The sequence below is a fragment of the Patagioenas fasciata genome, chromosome 8 (genome assembly GCF_037038585.1).
Source record: "Patagioenas fasciata isolate bPatFas1 chromosome 8, bPatFas1.hap1, whole genome shotgun sequence".
Lineage (NCBI taxonomy): Eukaryota > Metazoa > Chordata > Aves > Columbiformes > Columbidae > Patagioenas > Patagioenas fasciata.
Window position 1 is genome coordinate 5,855,035 of NC_092527.1, and position 18,539 is coordinate 5,873,573.

Here is an 18,539-nt window from a genome sequence, read left to right on the forward strand (position 1 = left end):
ATATGTGCTCTAAAAAATGATTCGCAGTGTTGTTTGCTTTCTGGCATACTGTCGACCTATGTCCAGCGGTACCTCGGGGAAATGTATTTCAAAGCTGTATTTCACAATCTCAGGGGAGTGGGTTGAGCAAGCTGAGTTTCAGGAGTGTGGTGGCTAGAAATGGCAGATGGTTTATGCTGAAAGCTCATTTCTCCACATCCTCTTATCAGATTACATTTACACATCTCTCCTGGAAACTGAGAAGCAGAATTTCCAGCACCTGCAGGTGTGTTTGGGCTCCTGTTGCTATCGAGTACTGAGAGATGCCCAGTTGAGAAGAATCTTCATGAGTAGGGGGAGAAAGGAAATGATGATACTGTTAAACACATAACGTTAGTAGTGTCATTAAGCCACATGTACACGTGATGCAATATTTTATCCTTATAATAGAAGGATTAGTTCATGTTCCTTTGGCTACTGAGTAAAATGCATATAGTTTACAGTAAATCTTTTAGATACAGCATTTGTTCAAACTTCAATGTCTTTTTTGCAGGTACTCCTGAGGATTATGTGCACTATTTCCATATGAATCTCACAACAGCTGAACTCACGCTCCTAAAGCCAATCAACAGGGATTTGCACCAGAAGTTTGACTTGGTTATTAAGGTAATTTTGGCTGAATTATTATTTCCATACGCTCTTGAAAAATGCTTAGTAGCAAAAAACTCTAGAGAAAATGTGGGGTGGGCTTGTTCCTGCGCTTTTTAATATGCATTTTTTAGCTTGTGAGGCATCAATTAGCACGGTCATGGGGAAAGAAAGGTGTGAAGGATTATTGAAAAGGGAGTGAATCACGATACATTTCTAACACTTCATGATATACTGATGTTGTATGAACAAACTAACATTTGCTTTTTACAAACTCAGCTCTCCTAAGAATGCATCTGGTTTGTAGTTCATGTTTTCTCCAGTTCACAACCCACGCTGGAGAATCATATGGATCCAAATAATTGTACTGAATATTGGGAGCAAAGAGAACGAAAAGTCATCTCAGTGTCACGTAGCAATGTTTGTGTGGATTTGGTTGGTTTGGTTTTGTGGTTGCTTTGGGGAGCAGGGGTAAGTTTAGTTTTAGTTTTGTTTGGTTGGATTTTTTTGTTCTGGTTGTTGTTGTTGTTCAGGGATCATTCAATAAAAGGCAGCTCACTGCAGAGCTTTGCTACTGAATAAAGAGAGAACTTCTGCAACACAACCCGTGCTGGTCTCATTCGGCTCCTGTTGCCAGGAAGAGGCAGAAACCACTTCCGTGGGGTTATCTTTTCAAATTGCTGAGGAGAGTTGACCTCCTCTTCTGTTGTACGTACTGCTTTGTCCTTGATTCCACAGGCTGCAGTTCTTCTCAACTGAATCGAGTGATCAAAGCACATGTGAGTGTGTTGTTACAAAAAACCTCAAAGTGTGTCTTCACTGCTTGCTGAGTCCCAGGTTTGCAAGCATAAAATATTTCCAGCATTTGCTGCTTGCTTTGCTGATTTGAGGATTAAGAGGAAAAGAATAGGAAGCGATGATATCAGTATTTAACTGCTAAACTTGTTAAACGTGCTAAGGTATTAATTTTACTTTGAGCAGAATTCTACAAAGCCGTAAAGTTTGCCACAGGTGAAATTTGTGTGAGTGGGCTGCTAAAGTTGCTTCAGTAAAGACGGTCTCTAATGAGAACAGAACCGAATTACATTTGGTTCTTCTGGAGACAGTCTGGAGTTGTCCCTTAAGCTGTTGTCGAATGACACAGAAAATTCTATACGTTTTTCTGTATTTATTGGTAAGCGGAGGAGCAAACAAAGGAGAAGGGAATTGCGTTAGTGTATTTTGAAGTCATGGATCACTTGGGTATTTACTGGTGTATCTTACACAGAATAGAAAGTAGGGCTGTCATAAAGCTCTTGCTGTTCATATTAATATTATTTAATCTATTTCTAAACTCAAGGGTTACACTGCTGTTACCAATTATTTATTTGCATCCCTCCCCCTCCAGTGTTTCGGGGGGTGTTTGGCTGGGCTTTGGTGCCTCTTGGACTTGATGCTCACAGCCAAATGCTGGTCATTCCTCAGGGAAAATCTCAGGAGGATTATTTTCCTTTTTTCTTTTTCTTTTCTTTTTTTCCCCCCCTTCAGAGCAGAAGCAGAACTTCCAGTCATTTGGGAGCAGGGGGCGCAACGATACACTCTCTGCTCTTGAAATAAGGAGGAACGAAGGAACATACACAAATATGTGTGACAGAGCCACCTGGGTCCCCAGCTGTGTCTGCATGGCCCAGCAGAAGCTGACTGGAGCTAGTGCCTGTGGGACTTGTAGGAATTCTTCTGTTTTATACTAACTCTGAGCATTTATTAAGGACAGGAGAGTTAGGACAGATTTTTGGGCTCCTTCGGTGCGTCTCCAAGAGGGCAGCAGTTTCTTTGGGAAGATGATGATAAGTTTATTAATATACGGCTCCTTGCTGTATCTTCCGAGGAAACCAACTGTGAGTATAGTAAGGCACAAAATGGATCAAAATCGAAACGTATAGGAATTTTGGATAATTCATCAGCTTTTAAAATACTCGTTTTAATTTCCTACCTCAGTTGATTATGTATACATGGAAGTACAAAGCTTGTATACGCTTAGAGTGAAATAATGTGCGATTGGATTTTTTTATAATAATCTATTTTTCAGCTTCCTTCCTGTTCTGGAGTTCTGCTGTCAGTGGGACTCAGGTAGAAACTGAGGTGGATTAACATCTAAATGTTAAGAAGTTATGGGTTAAAGCCTTTTAGTGCTTTGTTTGGTCTTCAGCACCCATATCCAGTAGCCCAAGACATCACTTAACCAATTGCACTGCTCTGGTACCACATTCTCTGCAGGTAAACAGCAAACTCTGTTGTTAATGGAAGTGTTTATAGGCATTATTAGGTTCATATTGCTGTGTTATATGTGCAGTCAAGGGGATAATAAGGAAAATTCTCAGTCTGTAAGAATGATAATATGCCACCTGCTAGAAAAATACAAGTTTTAATGCTGTGTTCTTCAGGGACTTTTTAAACTGGTGTAATGTCTCCGACTTGTACTGGATTGAAGCTTCAGATTCGTGTGTTGCACATTCTCAGGTTTGCATTTCTCACAGTGTTGAAGCTTTTGAATGTGATTCTGTTTTATCTGGAGGGGTGCAATGTGTGATGCTTCCCCTAAACAGAAAATAAGCTCTTTTTGCAGGACTCAGTAAATTTAATGTTTAAAATATTCCCTCTGATATCAGGAGATCACGTTTTTTTCCTGCCAAAATATTACAGAAAACAGTGACAGGGAAAAGGTAGTTAAGTCAATACATAAAAATGAGAATGCATGAAGTAAGGCAGACAGGAAATTGGTGGAAAGTTGGTATAAAAACTGCATTGCTGATAAACGCTGAATTCTCAAATAGGTAGACAATAGAAAAGGCTAAACTTCCTAATACGAAATGCCAGTTTTCAGCCTCCCTGCTGTCTCCAGAAGATATTTGATGATAAGCCAGATGCAAACTTACAGGCCCTCCTACGGGAGCTCTCGTCCCTTGCACTCCCTGCAAAGCAACGGGGCCTTTACAAAAGAACAGGTATTTGTGTGTGTGTCCCACTGCAACTGCCACGTGCCAACGGCAAGGCTGGCTCCAGGAGCATGTGGATATAGAGCCTTTAAAGAGAATCACAGAATCCCAGAATGTGAGGGGTTGGAAGGACCCTGGAAAGCTCATCCAGTGCAATCCCCCCATGGAGCAGGAACACCCAGCTGAGGTTCCACAGGAAGGTGTCCAGGCGGGTTTGAATGTCTGCAGAGAAGGAGACTCCACAACCTCCCTGTGCAGCCTGGGCCAGGCTCTGCCACCCTCACCATCAAGAAGTTTCTTCTCAAATTTAAGTGGAACCTCCTGTGTTCCAGTTTGCACCCATTGCCCCTTCTCCTGTCATTGGTAGACACCGCGAAGAGCCTGGCTCCATCCTCCTGACACTCTCCTTTTCTGTATCTGTAACCATGAATGAGTCAGCCCTCAGTCTCCTCTTCTCCAGCTCCAGAGCCCCAGCTCCCTCAGCCTTTCCTCACACGGGAGATGCTCCACTCCCTTCAGCATCTTGGTGGCTGCGCTGGACTCTCTCCAGCAGTTCCCTGTCCTTCTGGAACTGAGGGGCCACAACTGGACACAATATTCCAGGTGTGGTCTCCCCAGGGCAGAGCAGAGGGGCAGGAGAACCTCTCTGACCTACTGACCACCCCCTTCGAGCCCACCCCAGGTACCACTGGCCTTCCTGGCCACAAGGGCCCAGTGCTGGCTCATGGTCACCCTGCTGTCCCCAGGACCCCCAGGTCCCTTTCCCCTACGCTGCTCTCTAATAGGTCATTCCCCAACTTATACTGGAACCTGGGGTTGTTCCTGCCCAGATTCAAGACTCTACACTCCCGTGTTAAGGCCTTTCCAGTGTTAATAATACTGTAACTAATAACATAGTCTGTGTGAGACCTAAAATATGTAAGGCTGCCAACATTATGTAGACAGGAGACTACGTTCCTGTTCCTAGCTCTAAAAAGCATCAGCGAGGTTTTGTTTTGTTTTTTAAGCATATGTATCATGAAACAAATACGACAATTAATCAAATTGGTGCACTTTGATCCTTTCCTATTTGAACATCGGTTATTTATCAATCAGACAAAATCTAACCTGACAGTTCTATTAAAATCAGTTTGCAAAGTGGGCTCCTGAAGGCTTGATGTGCTTACACAAAGTCACCGAAGTACTGATGAGTAGAAATGGAGTCAGCTGATCGGAGCCAGCGCAGCGAGAGCCAGAGCCGGCGAGGTTCAGTCGACTACGAGGTTTAGCTGAGATTAGAAAGCCCAGAGGGAAACGTACAGGGACAGCGTGACTCCCGGCGGTCCCGATCCCCCCGAAGCCCCGGTAGCCATTGCGAGAGAGCGGCTGACGTGGCGGGGGGCGTTCCCACGGTGACGGCGACCACACCTCCTCCCCTTGCCTTGAAAAAACCTTTGGGAGGGCAGCGACTAGTCGCCGCCCACCAGGTGCAGAGAGGAGCAACTAGCTAGCGCAGCGGGTGTGGCAGCTGGCGCAGCGGGGTGCAGAGAGCACTTGTTGTTTGTCATTCCCACCGACTTATTGCCAGCGTCCCAGACCGCTGATGACCATGGTCACCTCCAGAAGGAGAGCATGTCTCAAAAAGACTGTGGCAACGCAGACTGAAGTTCTGTCCCAAACGGTGGCTGTTCAGGTCTCCGGCTGCAAGGAGTGCCAGAGCCTGCTGCTGCCGGAGGAGGGAGGCCAGCACTCTACTTGTGTGAGGTGTGAGCAGGTGCAAGATCTGCTCGACATGGTTGTGAAGCTTAAGGAGGAGGTTGAGACGCTGAGGTCCATCAGGGAGTGCGAAAGGGAGATCGACTGGTGGAGTAACACCCTTACGTGCCGGTCGGAAAGGCCCCAGGGAGGTACCCCCGAAAAGGAGATGGACCTCCTGCCCTCCCGGACAGAGGCGGAGGTCCTGAGACAGCCCCACCCTTGTCGCTGTCGGGCAGAGGTAAATGACCTAAAAGAAGATGAGGGTTGGAAGCTTATTCCAGTTCGGCATCACGGGCAGCCCCCCTCCCTGCCTGATTTGCCTCCCCAGGTGCCCCTCCGTAATAGGTTTGAGGCCCTGGATCTTGAAGAAGAGGTAGGTGAGGAGGTGGTGCCAAGCCTGCCTACAAGATCACATAGGAAGAGGCGGTTGACTACACAAGTGAAGACTACCTCTGATAAGAAAGATAGAAGGGTGATTGTAATAGGAAATTCCGTTCTGAAAGGAACAGAGGGCCCAATATGCAGGGTTGACCCTCATCTTAGGGAAGTCTGTAGTCTACCTGGAGCCCGGATCAAGGATATTGCTAGAGAGCTCCCCAGACTGGTGCACCCGACAGACTACTACCCGCTGCTGGTCTTCCAGACAGATGGGGAGGAAGTTGCTTCCCGTAGTCTGAGGGGAATGAAGAATGACTTCAAGGTCTTGGGAAGGATGGTGAAAGATTCAGGGGCTCAAGTGATTTTCTCTTCACTCCTTCCGTCTTCAAGTGACGATGTGGGGTGGAATGGGAAAATTCAATCTCTAAATGGTTGGCTCCAAGACTGGTGCTACAGGCAGGGCTTTGGTTTTTTTGATAATGGCTGGTTTTATAAGACTCCAGTACAGACAGTGTTATGCAGGAAAGGCTTATCTCGCAGAGGCAAAAGGATGCTGGGGCAGGAATTAGCTGGGCTCATTTGGAGAGCTTTAAACTAGGCTCGAAGGGGGATGGGGTTGTAGTTGGGCTTGCCCCAGTGGGGCAGCATTCTAAAACAGATGAGGACCGGGTGGCCTCCTGTGCCCCTAGGGAGAAATTGGTGTGCTCTGCTCGCTCCCTGAAATGCCTGTACACCAATGCGCGCAGCATGGGGAATAAGCAGGAGGAGTTAGAATCCTATGTTCGGTCGGGAGATTATGATCTGGTGGCAATTACAGAAACGTGGTGGGACAGTTCACATGACTGGAATGTGGTCGTGGATACCTACGCCCTTTTCAGGAAAGACAGGCCAGCCAGGCGTGGTGGTGGAGTTGCTCCCTATGTGAGAGAGCAACTGCAATGTACTAAATTCTGCCCAGGAGCGGATGAGGAACGCGTTGAGAGTGTATGGGTCAGGATCAAGGGACAGGCTGGCAGGGGTGATACTGTTGTAGGTGTCTATTACAGGCCACCAGATCAGGCTGAGGAAGTTGATGAGGCCTTCTATGCGCAGCTGAGAGTGGCCTCACAGTCACAGGCCCTGGTTGTTGTGGGTGATTTTAACTTCCCTGATGTTTGCTGGAAGGACCATTCAGCCAGCCAGCCACAGTCCAGGAGGTTCCTCCAGTGCATTGATGATAACTTCCTCATGCAGATGATGGAGGAGCCGACCAGGAGAGGTGCACTGCTGGATCTCATCCTCACTAACAAAGAGGGTCTGGTCGAAGCAGTAAAGGTTGAGGGCTGCCTGGGTTGCAGTGACCACAAGATGGTGGCGTTCAGCATCTCGTGTGGCAGGAACAGAATAGCAAGTAGAATTGCAACCCTGGACTTTGGCAGGGCTAATTTCGGCCTTTTCAAGCAATTGCTGGGGGAAATCCCATGGGCAAGACTGCTTGAAGGAAAAGGGGCCCAAGAGAGCTGGATTGCATTCAGAGATTGCTTCTTCCATGCTCAGGATCAGAGCATCCCCACACGTAGGAAGTCGAGGAAGGGAGCCAGAAGGCCTGCGTGGTTGAATAGGGATCTGTTGGGTATGCTCAAGCAGAAGAGGCGAGTTTACAGGTCATGGAAGCAGGGGCTGGCCACTTGGGAGGAATATAAGGCTGCTGTTAGAGGATGCAGGCAGGCAGCTAGGGTAGCCAAGGCCTCCTTAGAATTACAGCTGGCGAGAGGGGTCAAGGACAGCAAGAAGAACTTTTTCAAATACATAGCAGATAAAACTAATACCAGAGGCAACGTAGGCCCACTGATGAATGAGGTGGGTGCCCTGGTGGCAGAAGACACAGAGAAGGCAGAATTGCTGAATGCCTTCTTTGTCTCTGTCTACTCCGCTGGAGGCTGTCCTGGGGAACCCTGTACCCCTGAGACCCCGGATGAAGCCAGGTTAATGGAGGAGTTTGCTTTAGTCGATGAGGGCTGGGTTAGGGAACAATTAAGTAGTCTGGACGTCCATAAATCCTGGGTCCAGATGGGATGCACCCGCGGGTGCTGAGGGAGCTGGCTGAGGTCATTGCTAGACCGCTATCCATCATTTTTGCCAAGTCTTGGGAAACGGGAGAGGTGCCCGAGGATTGGAGGAAAGCAAATGTCACTCCAGTCTTCAAAAAGGGCAAGAAGGAGGACCCGGGTAATTATAGACCGGTCAGCCTCACCTCTGTCCCTGGGAAAGTAATGGAACAGCTTATCCTTGGTGTCATCTCAAGGCACATCAGGGATAAGAGGGTCATTAGGGGCAGTCAGCATGGCTTTACCAAGGGTAAGTCATGCTTGACCAACCTCATAGCCTTTTATGAGAATGTAACAAGGTGGATGGATGATGGCAGAGCGGTGGATGTGGTCTACCTTGACTTCAGTAAAGCCTTTGACACAGTCCCTCACAGCATCCTCACAGCTAAACTGAGGAGGTGTGGTCTAGACAATAGAGTAGTGAGGTGGGTTGCAAACTGGCTTAAAGAGAGAAGCCAGAGAGTGGTGGTCAATGGTGCGGAGTCCAGTTGGAGGCCAGTATCTAGTGGAGTGCCTCAGGGGTCAGTACTGGGGCCAATATTATTCAATATATTCATTAATGATTTAGACGAGGGAATTGAGTGTACTATCGGCAAGTTTGCTGATGATACTTAGCTGGGAGGAGCGGCTGACACGCCAGAAGGCTGTGCTGCCATCCAGAGACCTGGACAGGCTGGAGAGTTGGGCGGGGGATAACCTGATGGAATTTAACAAGGGCAAGTGTAGAGTCCTGCATCTGGGCAGGAACAACCCCAGGTTCCAGTATAGGTTGGGGAATGACCTATTAGAGAGCAGTGTAGGGGAAAGGGACCTGGGGGTCCTGGTGGGCAACAGGATGACCATGAGCCAGCACTGGGCCCTTGTGGCCAGGAAGGCTAATGGCATCCTTGGGTGTATTACAAGGGGGGTGGTCAGTAGATCGAGAGAGGTCCTCCTTCCCCTCTACTCCACCCTGGTGAGACCCCATCTGGAATATTGTGTCCAGTTCTGGGCCCCTCAGTTCAAGAAGGACAGGGAACTGCTGGAGAGGGTCCAGCATAGGGCAACAAAGATGATTAAGGGAGTGGAGCACCTCCCTTATGAAGAAAGGCTGAGGGAGCTGGGTCTCTTTAGTTTGGAGAAGAGGAGACTGAGGGGTGACCTTATTAATGTTTATAAATATATAAAGGGTGAGTGCCACGAGGATGGAGTCAGGCTCTTTCTCAGTGGCAAACAATGATAGGACAAGGGGCAATGGGATCAAGCTGGAACACAAGAGGTTCCACTTAAATTTGAGAAAGAACTTCTTCTCAGTGAGGGTAACAGAGCACTGGAACAGGCTGCCCAGGGAGGTTGTGGAGTCTCCTTCCCTGGAGACATTCAAAGCCCGCCTGGACACATTCCTGTGCGACCTCACCTAGGCGTTCCTGCTCCGTGGGGGGATTGGACTAGATGATCTTTTGAGGTCCCTTCCAATCCCAAACATACTGTGATACTGTGAAATGCTACACTGCGGACGAATTTACCACACCTCTAACAGACCAGATTGTGATGAAATTACTCAGGCTGAGTGGTAATTTAGGTCTTAGGTGGCACAAGGGCTGCCAGTCCTGCCCAGAGAATGTGCCCCTGGGGAGATTTGCGGTAAATATTGGCACTAAAGAGTTACTGCTTTAGAAAATACTTCAAACCATCATGGCTTCTTAGATTAGTTCAGGGTCTTGTAAAGCAAGAAGTGATCCTCCTCTAAACGAACCAGCAGCCATGTTATTGACAGAGTCCAGTTGAGGCCTGGATCTAGTGCAGTGCCTCAGGGGTCAGTACTGGGACCTGTACTATTCAATATATTCATCAGTGACTTGGATGAGGGAATAGAGTGACTGTCAGCAAGTTTGCTGATGACACCAAGCTGGGAGGAGTGGCTGACACTGGAAGCTGTGCTGCCATCCAGAGACCTGGACAGGCTGAAGAGTTGGGCGGGAAGAAATTTAATGAAATAGAAAAAGGACAAGTGTAGAGTCTTGAATCTGGGCAGGAACAACCCCAGGTTCCAGTATAAGTTGGGGAACGACCTATTAGAGAGCAGTGTAGGGGAAAGGGACCTGGGAGTCCTGGGAACGACAGGGTGACCATGAGCCAGCACTGGGCCCTTGTGGCCAGGAAGGCCAATGGTACCTGGGGTGGGCTAGAAGGGGGTGGTCAGTAGGTCAGAGAGGTTCTCCTGCCCCTCTGCTCTGCCCTGGGGAGACCACACCTGGAATATTGTGTCCAGTTGTGGCCCATCAGTTACAGAAGGAGAGGGAACTGCTGGAGAGAGTCCAGCGCAGCCACCAAGATGCTGAAGGGAGTGGAGCATCTCCCGTGTGAGGAAAGGCTGAGGGAGCTGGGGCTCTGGAGCTGGAGAAGAGGAGACTGAGGGGTGACTCATTCATGGGGATCAGTATGGAAAGGGTGAGTGTCAGGAGGATGGAGCCAGGCTCTTCTCGGTGACAACCAATGATAGAACAAGGGGCAGTGGGTGCAAACTGGAACACAAAAGGTTCCACTTAAATTTGAGAAGAAACTTCTTCATGGTGAGGGTGTCAGAGCCTGGCCCAGGCTGCCCAGGGAGGTTGTGGAGTCTCCTTCTGTGCAGACATTCAAACCCGCCTGGACACCTTCCTGTGGAACCTCAGCTGGGTGTTCCTGCTCCATGGGGGGATTGCACTGGATGAGCTTTCCAGGGCCCTTACAACCCCTCACATTCTGGGATTCTGTGATTACAGAAATTTTGTCATATCTGTTACGAGCTGCGGCAGTCCTGCTGAAAATAGGAATAGTAATACAGAGTAAAGCAGGTAGGGGAAGTGTTTTCTTATCAGCTGTTGGCGAAACCGGTTGATAATATATGCCAGAAATCAGTTCTGGTTCTCCACACATCACTGTTGTAGCAAGTAAGGACGAATCAGGAATTTTGTTCACTCAGGATTGCTATAAAACTGGTGGGAGTCGCAATAGACCAAAGCCTGGCAGTATTTTGAGGCTGATGGAATCTAGACATACCTCTTCACTTTGTGCTTGTGTCTCTCTAGTCTACATTATTTAGCTAGAACAATCAATACCTGACGTTTTCTCCAGTGGAAAGGAAATGCACAGGTGTCAGTTTCAAAGTCAGGATAAAAATTCCATTTCTCTTGCAAGAATTGATTTTCCATTTTTAGTAGCATGGGGGATACTTGCATTAATGACTGAAAATACTTTGAATATTATAAAATGAGGTGGAAAAAGAGATGAGTGTTTTGTTTATCTCATGTGGACACCTGTGTACTGGGGAAATTAAATTTATAATGGAGAGTAAGAGTAGGTTTTCCTACGAGCTCTATGCTCAATTCTTATACGACTATCTGTTGTATTTGATTGTATTTGTGCCATTGGGAAATTAGGACGGATTCATGAAGGTTGGACATCTCAATAGAAACTCCGATTAGATTTAAAAAAAAAAAAAGAGAGGAGGGTGGGGAATAAGTTTCCCAGTTACAAATAATATTTGTGACCTTTTTAATACAACTTTTCCTAGATCCGAGAGGTTTGCGGTTCTTAGGGAACAGGCTTTTACAAAAAGAATTGGTTTGTGTCACAGTTGGTTTTGGTGCCTTCTGTTGCTATCAGAAGTGTTCTCCAACAGCACATGCAGTTGTGCAGGATATCCTGAAGAACATCCTTACACAGTATTTGCTGTATCTTTTGTACCTGTCTTCAAAAGTTGTTATTCCCAGGCGGTGTTTCAGCCAGGGTGGCATTAACCTCACAACAGATAATACCGCAGAAACAATTGTGCAGCGGGATTGCATTTCCCGGTGGTTTAGGGGGTGACAGAAGGTCAGCACCATGGGTCAGGGCTGAGCAAACTGTTTGAAATTGCAGTGCCACAGGAAAATTGGTTTGGGGTCCCATCCTGCGAGGAGCGGTGCTGAACTTCCCGGCGGTAATAACCACTCTGCTTGCTCTTCGGGCTTGAATCTTGGAATGGAGCGTGATTTCCAGTTTTTAGACGACTATGGCAGTTCTATGGGCTGCGGCTAGACAGGAGCTTGGAGTAAGCTGGTTGTACATGTCTGATTACATAAGTGTTGTTGTGATGCAGGTGTAGCATCAGTTTGTCTGCCTGTTCTCCTGCCCATCCCAAGAACCCAGGGAACTGGAAAGGCCACTTTTCCTTTCCAGTGGAGGAGCTCTGGATCCTAGGGTTACTCCCAGCAAGAGTGTGGACTGTTCCAGTCTAGTGAAGCCCTTTGCAACATGCATGATTTTCCGTGATACAGATGTTGGCAGGAATGACAGAAAGTGATGCTCTCCTACAACATGCGCTGGAGGTTAATTGGTTTCTCTGTTCCTGTTGGGAACTTTGTTGATCTCTCAAGGCTGGTGAAAGTTTACTGCGTTACTCAAAAAGAGCTTCAGCAACCCCCTCAGGATCAAACTGTGGACAAATACGCACTTGGGAGGCAGAAAGTCAAGTGGATATATGCCATGTTTTGCATGATCTATTCATGGAGCAAAGACTATTTTAAAAACCAGGTCATCGAGCCCAGCACTCGACTGGGGTCTTTTGCTTTTTAAGAAATTTGCAAATGACCTCAAGGGTTGAAATACTGAAATAAAAAAGCTTACTATGATCCCGAGCTATTAAAGAATCATAAAACTGCCGAGATTGGAGGGAATCTCTGGAGGTTGCCCAGTCCTGGGTTCATTAGCTGCTTGGCACAGGTTTGTAGCCCCACTCCGACTGTTCTGGTGGTAAAGATGAGGATTGACTGTAGAATTGCAGACGGACTTTGTGAGAGCAAATGAGTCAGTGACAGCACGGCTGCTGGAATTAGTCATAGCTTAAAAATAAAATGAGACAAGTCAGAAAAGATCATCCTAGCCTTATACACAAAGTGATGCATTCTGGCTTGGCTTGGGAAATGAGATTTTGGCATTGTAACTGATAACTGAGTGTGAAGGTTGGCTTAGGGAGCTGTGGCTGCCAAAAAGGCAAATTGAATGTTAGAAATCATTAGGAAAAATAGAGAACAGAGAAAAATATCCTGGCAGTGCTGTACAGATCCAGGCTGTGTATGCCTTGACCAGAGCACGCGGCTTTGATCGCTTTCATAAAAAGGACAGAGCAGAGGTGAAGCGGGTTCATGTCTGGAGTGGAAGGAAGAAGAGCTGACACACACACGTAAAGTGTAGTGTTCTGGGAGTGAAGAGCAATCAGGAACTCGTTGTCTCCTGTGGTGCAAGAGCTGGGAGTTACCAAATGAAACAAGCAGGTACCGAGTTTAAAACAGTCAAAATAAGGTTGTTCTTCATCTAATTTAGTTTGTCTGCTTTGACAGGCAGTGATGTGGGGCTGGAAGCTGATGTTGGCTCGAGGGGAGGCAGAGCTGGCTCGAGGAAGAAAAATCTGTTAGTATCAAGGGAAATGTGAGCTGCTTATGTTCTTCTCTAGGCTTCTGTCTCCGGCTGCAGCCAGGATTTTGCACTGCATGGATTGTTGGTCTGATCTTGTACAATTCTTACGATATTCCTTTGAGTCTCAGAATAACACAATGCTAACAGGTAGTGAGAAGACATGTGGGGCTCACTAGACTGGAAATTCCTGTGCTGCTGGTACAGAAATGGTCCAAAGTCCATGGGTTTTGAGACTGGAAAAGTCCTGAATTATCCAACTTGTTTCACCGCTTCAGACACTTCATATTTTCCATATTTGGTAGGATTTTGCAGTAATGTCAGCGTCCAGTTTTTGTCGTGCGGTTTTGGTCTCTGGGCTCTATGCATCTTTTGACCTTTATTTTTTGTCTTGGTTCAGTGTAGCTCTAAATTTCCCCTCTTCCAGTGCATCTTAACGAATATATTTTCTTGCATTTAAGAGGATTTGTGCTTTTTCTTTTGCTCTTCTAAACTTTAAAGTGGTGCAAGTAAGGATTTCAGCACACAGCCCTGTTTACTTGATTTAATCAACATGCTAACTACATTAGTTTGAAGTCCATGTGTGGGCCACAGCTGTTGAGGACTTAGAGAAAACTTTGAAATAGGTCTCTAGAAAGTAACTTACATGTTAAAAAGCTCATCTTCCTAAATAACATTGTTGTCTCTCCAGTTTCTCTGAGTACAGAGTGGAAAATAAAAGACTCCATGACGAATATAATTTTCCAAAAATATTTTGCCCTTGTTCTGGATCTGCTTTGTTTTTGTCTCTCGTTTGAAATGCAGCTGAAGAGTCTCCTCTGTTCTTTCCCAACAGTAGAGATGTCACAGCTATAATGGGAAACAGTGATTGCCTCAAAATAGAGCAAGAACTGAAACAAACCCTTTCCTATTCATCAATAAAATGCTTCTCCATATCGGTCTTTCTCCAAAGTTAAAATGCATATATTGAAAATAGCAAGGTTTTCGCCCTTTTAGCAGCATCTCAACATGGTAGATGTTTCTTGTTGCCTTTAGAGCATTGTCACAGATACGCATTAAAAAGACTGGTGATTGTGAGTTAAGATTGTCCCTGAATTGGGCGTCATCACTCACAGAGCAATGAAAATATTAAAATCCATACATGGTAGTTCTGCAAGGTCTTTTATTTACAGAAATAGCTGTATTTCCCTGTTTTCATTTAAAACTTTTCCATCACTTAGAACTTGACATAATGACTTCATAGTGGGCATTTTCTTTACCCGAAGGGCAGAAGCAAGAGTTTCATTGCTTGGAAAGGCAGGCACCTGTGTTCCTGCTCACTGCACCACTGGTACCGCAGCCATCCTTGATACGTGAAGAAAAAAGGTTATATTTGGTTTTTTTTTCTTTTAAGCATAGTGTCTAGACACATCATGTGCCAATTTCATTTCACTGCTACATCACAAGCTTCACTGATGATAAAGTCAATTTTTTCCTGTGTTCTAAAGATACTCCGTGCTTCTTGTCCTTCGGCCAGTTTTTAATCCATTTCAGTAGTTCTTCCCTTATGCTGTGCTTTCTGACCTTGTAAATTAATCCAGTGTGTGATGTGCAATCCTAAAGCTTACCCTAAATCTAGATAAATTACGTCCCTAGTTTCACCTGTACTCCCGGATCAGTTGGGCGCTTAAAAGAAGCAACTTTGTCAGACCTGGCCGTCCTTTATCAGTGCTGACTGCTCCTTTTTTTAATTATGTTGGTTTAAATACTATATGATGTTTCTATTTCTTTGCAGCCTGAAGTCAATTGAAAGTTTAAGTGTCTGAAGTTCCTGGACTCTTTCCTTGTTCTTGTATTAAATAGGAAATCTGAAGTGAGCTGCCTGCAGTTCTCCGGTGCTCCATCTCCTGTCAAATGGCTTTGCCAGGGGTTTTTCCTTATTTCTTGTGCTTTAGCTGTGGAAATGCTGAGGTGTAATCAATGGCAGGGATCGTGGTGGTGCTTGGAAAGGACATGGGTGCCAGACTGGAAGAAATCACGGCAAGTCAATTTGACATTTACAGATCTCGCAGGGATCTTTTTGCGAAGGTAACAGGACTGAAAAAATGACATAATTTACAGGATGCATGAGGGCGGCTCCCTGGTTGGTACCCGTGAGAGTCTCTAGGACCTGCTCGCAGTTCTCTCTGTCTTCTTTAGCTTGGTATTTTCTGGCAGGAGATTTTAGCGTGATTCTTATTACAGCAGGGTTGAATGGACGCGTCAGTTCTAAACCCACCATTGACTTCCAGTAGCAGCAGAACAAGCTCGTTCAACTTACAGAAAGGGCAGCTTTTAGATCCATAGTGAACTGTAGGTTTTGTTTGCTTTGCGTGAACACTGAAATACTGAGGATGCTGTGGCAATTTTTTTTCGCATGGGGTTGAATGCATGATGGTGCAGATATTTTGCAAGCTTTATCTCAACCTCAAGCTATGTAATTGTGTGCTGGAGTATAGGTGTAATTATCGTTGAATTGGAGGAAATGAAAGTCACACTATAGTTCTACGCAAGTATTTCCAAGTAAGCCGTGATTTTTGGATGTTATTAAAAAGTCAGTATAGCCATAGAATAAAAATTCCAAATTGTATTTATCTGTCAAAGGAAATTTTCATCTGCTTCACAGAATCCCAGAATATGAGGGGTTGAAGGGCCCTGGAAAGCTCATGCAGTGCAATCCCCCCATGGAGCAGGAACACCCAGATGAGGTTACACAGGAAGGTGTCCAGGCGGGTTTGAATGTCTGCAGAGAAGGAGACTCCACAACCTCCCTGGGCAGCCTGGGCCAGGCTCTGACACCCTCACCATGAAGAAGTTTCTTCTCAAATTTAAGTGGAACCTCCTGTGTTCCAGTTTGCACCCATTACCCCTTGTCCTGTCACTGGTTGTCACCAAGAAGAGCCTGGCTCCATCCTCCTGACACTCCCCCTTTCTATATCTGTAACCATGAATGAGTCAGCCCTCAGTCTCCTCTTCTCCAGCTCCAGAGCCCCAGCTCCCTCAGCCTTTCCTCATATGGGAGATGCTCTGCTCCCTTCAGCATCTTTGTTGCCCTACGCTGGACTCTCTCCAGCAGTTCCTTCTTCACAGTTCATGAGTGACAACAAAAGTTCAGGTGCGTTGTTGTCACCTAGTGCGTTTCGCATACCGTGTCCTGCAGGGAAAAGCAATGATTTGATCACGTTCTTAAAGAACCAATATCCGGGAGGTAACCTGGTTGGTGTGGGTATAACAGGCTTAGGCTCCAGCAGCACAAGGAGAACAACATCTAAAATCCAGTTTGTTGAAGAAAAACATTAAGTTGCTCAGGGAATTAAGAAAATTGCGTTAGCACGGGGGAGAATGACTTCAGGACCTCACTGCAATATGAAAAACTTTGGTAGCGAAGAAGAAAAGGCTGGTGGCACTAAGTTCAGCAAACCCTGTGCTTGAGGAGTGCATGGAAAAGTTCATTTAATGGACCAAATTTGTCGCATGGGTTCCAAGAAATACTCTTAGGGCTGATATTGGTGCAGCTAGTCTGTTTTCACCATTAGTGTTTATTCTTTTAGTTTGGCGCTTTTATTTTTTAAGTTTTCAGGCATTTTTGGCCCAGTTATTGATTAGGTGGTGATAACCTCCCTTCGTTATTGGGGTTCAGGAGGTCTGTGGTAAGTTGTATTGTTATTTTAGACACTCTATTTCCAGTCTTTTCATTGTTGTGGTGAACAAACCCTGTCTGTTTTAACCGGATCAGAAAGGCAGTATAGGAGTTTTTAAAATTCTCAGAAACATGCTGTTACGTGGGTGAATGTGCCAGATTCACCAGCAAATCCAGAAAAATACAGAACGGAGGAATATGGGAATAGTTTGTGCTACCAGTGTTGTGCTTTTTTCCAGATCTGAGGATTATCACTCAATTTGCTGTGTAATGGTCTTTAGGGGGAGGTCAAGGTAATGTATCCAGAATTTAATTCCAACAGGATTTATTGTAGAATTCATTGACTTTCCCTCTCCACCCTACAGAAACCCGTCAGTTGTGCCCAAGTGCTGTGCCATGGGCAGATGTTATTTTGTCGTATTGAGCAGATGGGATCTTTGGGAGGAGGGGTCACCCCCAAGATCAAACCCAAGTGAAAGTTAAGGAATAGGGGAATGCAGCAAAATTGACAATATTACAGTTGTTATATGTTTTTGGAGAGTTGGGAAGGGTGTGCATGAAATGTATAAGAACAGCTCCTAGACAAGCATTACATCTGGGAATGTGTTCATATTGTATATAAAACCAAATCAATTCTCATGTTTTGTATGAAATTCTTTGTATCAAGTGGCTGTTCGAGCAAATAATTTATTAAAACGTGTTGTTTAAAAATGAGCATTTGTGACTAACGTTGTACTAATTTCCTCATTAGTTCTTAATTTGATTTGTCAGACCCATCACTATGTGTGACGGCCAAAAGGATAAAGAGGAGCTCTGGAACAAAGCAGAACAGCTCTGGAAGAGGCCTTGTAAGGAAACCAACAGTTTGTTCTCCTTCCAGCTTTCAGCTCATTCTTTTCAAAGAGATGAAGAACTTGCATCTTTCAGCTTTATGAGTGATAGGGCTGGTGTGTTTAACATGTCAATGTGTCCTGTAAGGATTAAAAAATGGCTGCTTTTGTCTGCATAGGTTGTGTTTTATCCTTTGTATTGGTCAGAGCAGCTTCAATGTAGTGGTAGCACTAACTTGTACAACTGAGTTTTACTGACAGTCACACAAGTGGGTAGGTTGGAGAAAAGCGCGGATTTTACAAATCTACTACAAAAGCATTAAAAGACAGTACGCTGGGAGTTGCTTAGAATTTCAGCACTTGTTTTTTGCCCCCAAAAGCACCTGTTGTTTTTTCTTTTTATTATTACTACTAGTATTATTGTTTTTCTAATTTTTTTCCCTAAACATAGGTGTCTTTGGAACCAAAATGACAAAAGAGGCAAGCTGGACATGGTGCTTTCCACATGGCGGCCTCGCAGTTGAGCACTCGCGAAGGCATTGAAAGAGTGAAGTTGAGTTGTGTCCCGGTGCGGGAAATGCTTGCAACAGGCAACAAGCATTTGGAAAGTGACCGGGACTTTCTGCCTAATTCTGTCCGGTCCCCAAGTGTGGAGGCCAGAGTTAATTATTTTGAGCAGTGAACAAAAAGGAAAGCACGTGCAAAGCTGAAGTGCTTTTGAGTTGTGAAGTGTCCTCTGAGGAAGGAATAGTTTCTATCATAGTTTTGGTCTCCAGGGCCTAAAATTTTAAGTCCGGCCTTAGGAGGGTTTATCCTTCTTTGTGTTTGACCG

The 18,539-nt window shown here is 45.7% G+C and overlaps 1 protein-coding gene across 12 annotated transcripts in view; it reads left to right on the top strand.

Moving 5' to 3' along the window:
• The window catches only part of PCDH15 (protocadherin related 15), a 684,798-nt gene that overhangs the window by 492,257 nt on the left and 174,002 nt on the right, over positions 1 to 18,539 (top strand). For all 12 annotated transcript variants that reach the window (XM_071811575.1, XM_071811571.1, XM_071811570.1 and 9 more), the window contains one exon: positions 533 to 645. In XM_071811575.1, the coding sequence (XP_071667676.1) occupies positions 533 to 645 (113 nt within the window). The remainder of the gene's footprint in view (positions 1 to 532; positions 646 to 18,539) is intronic.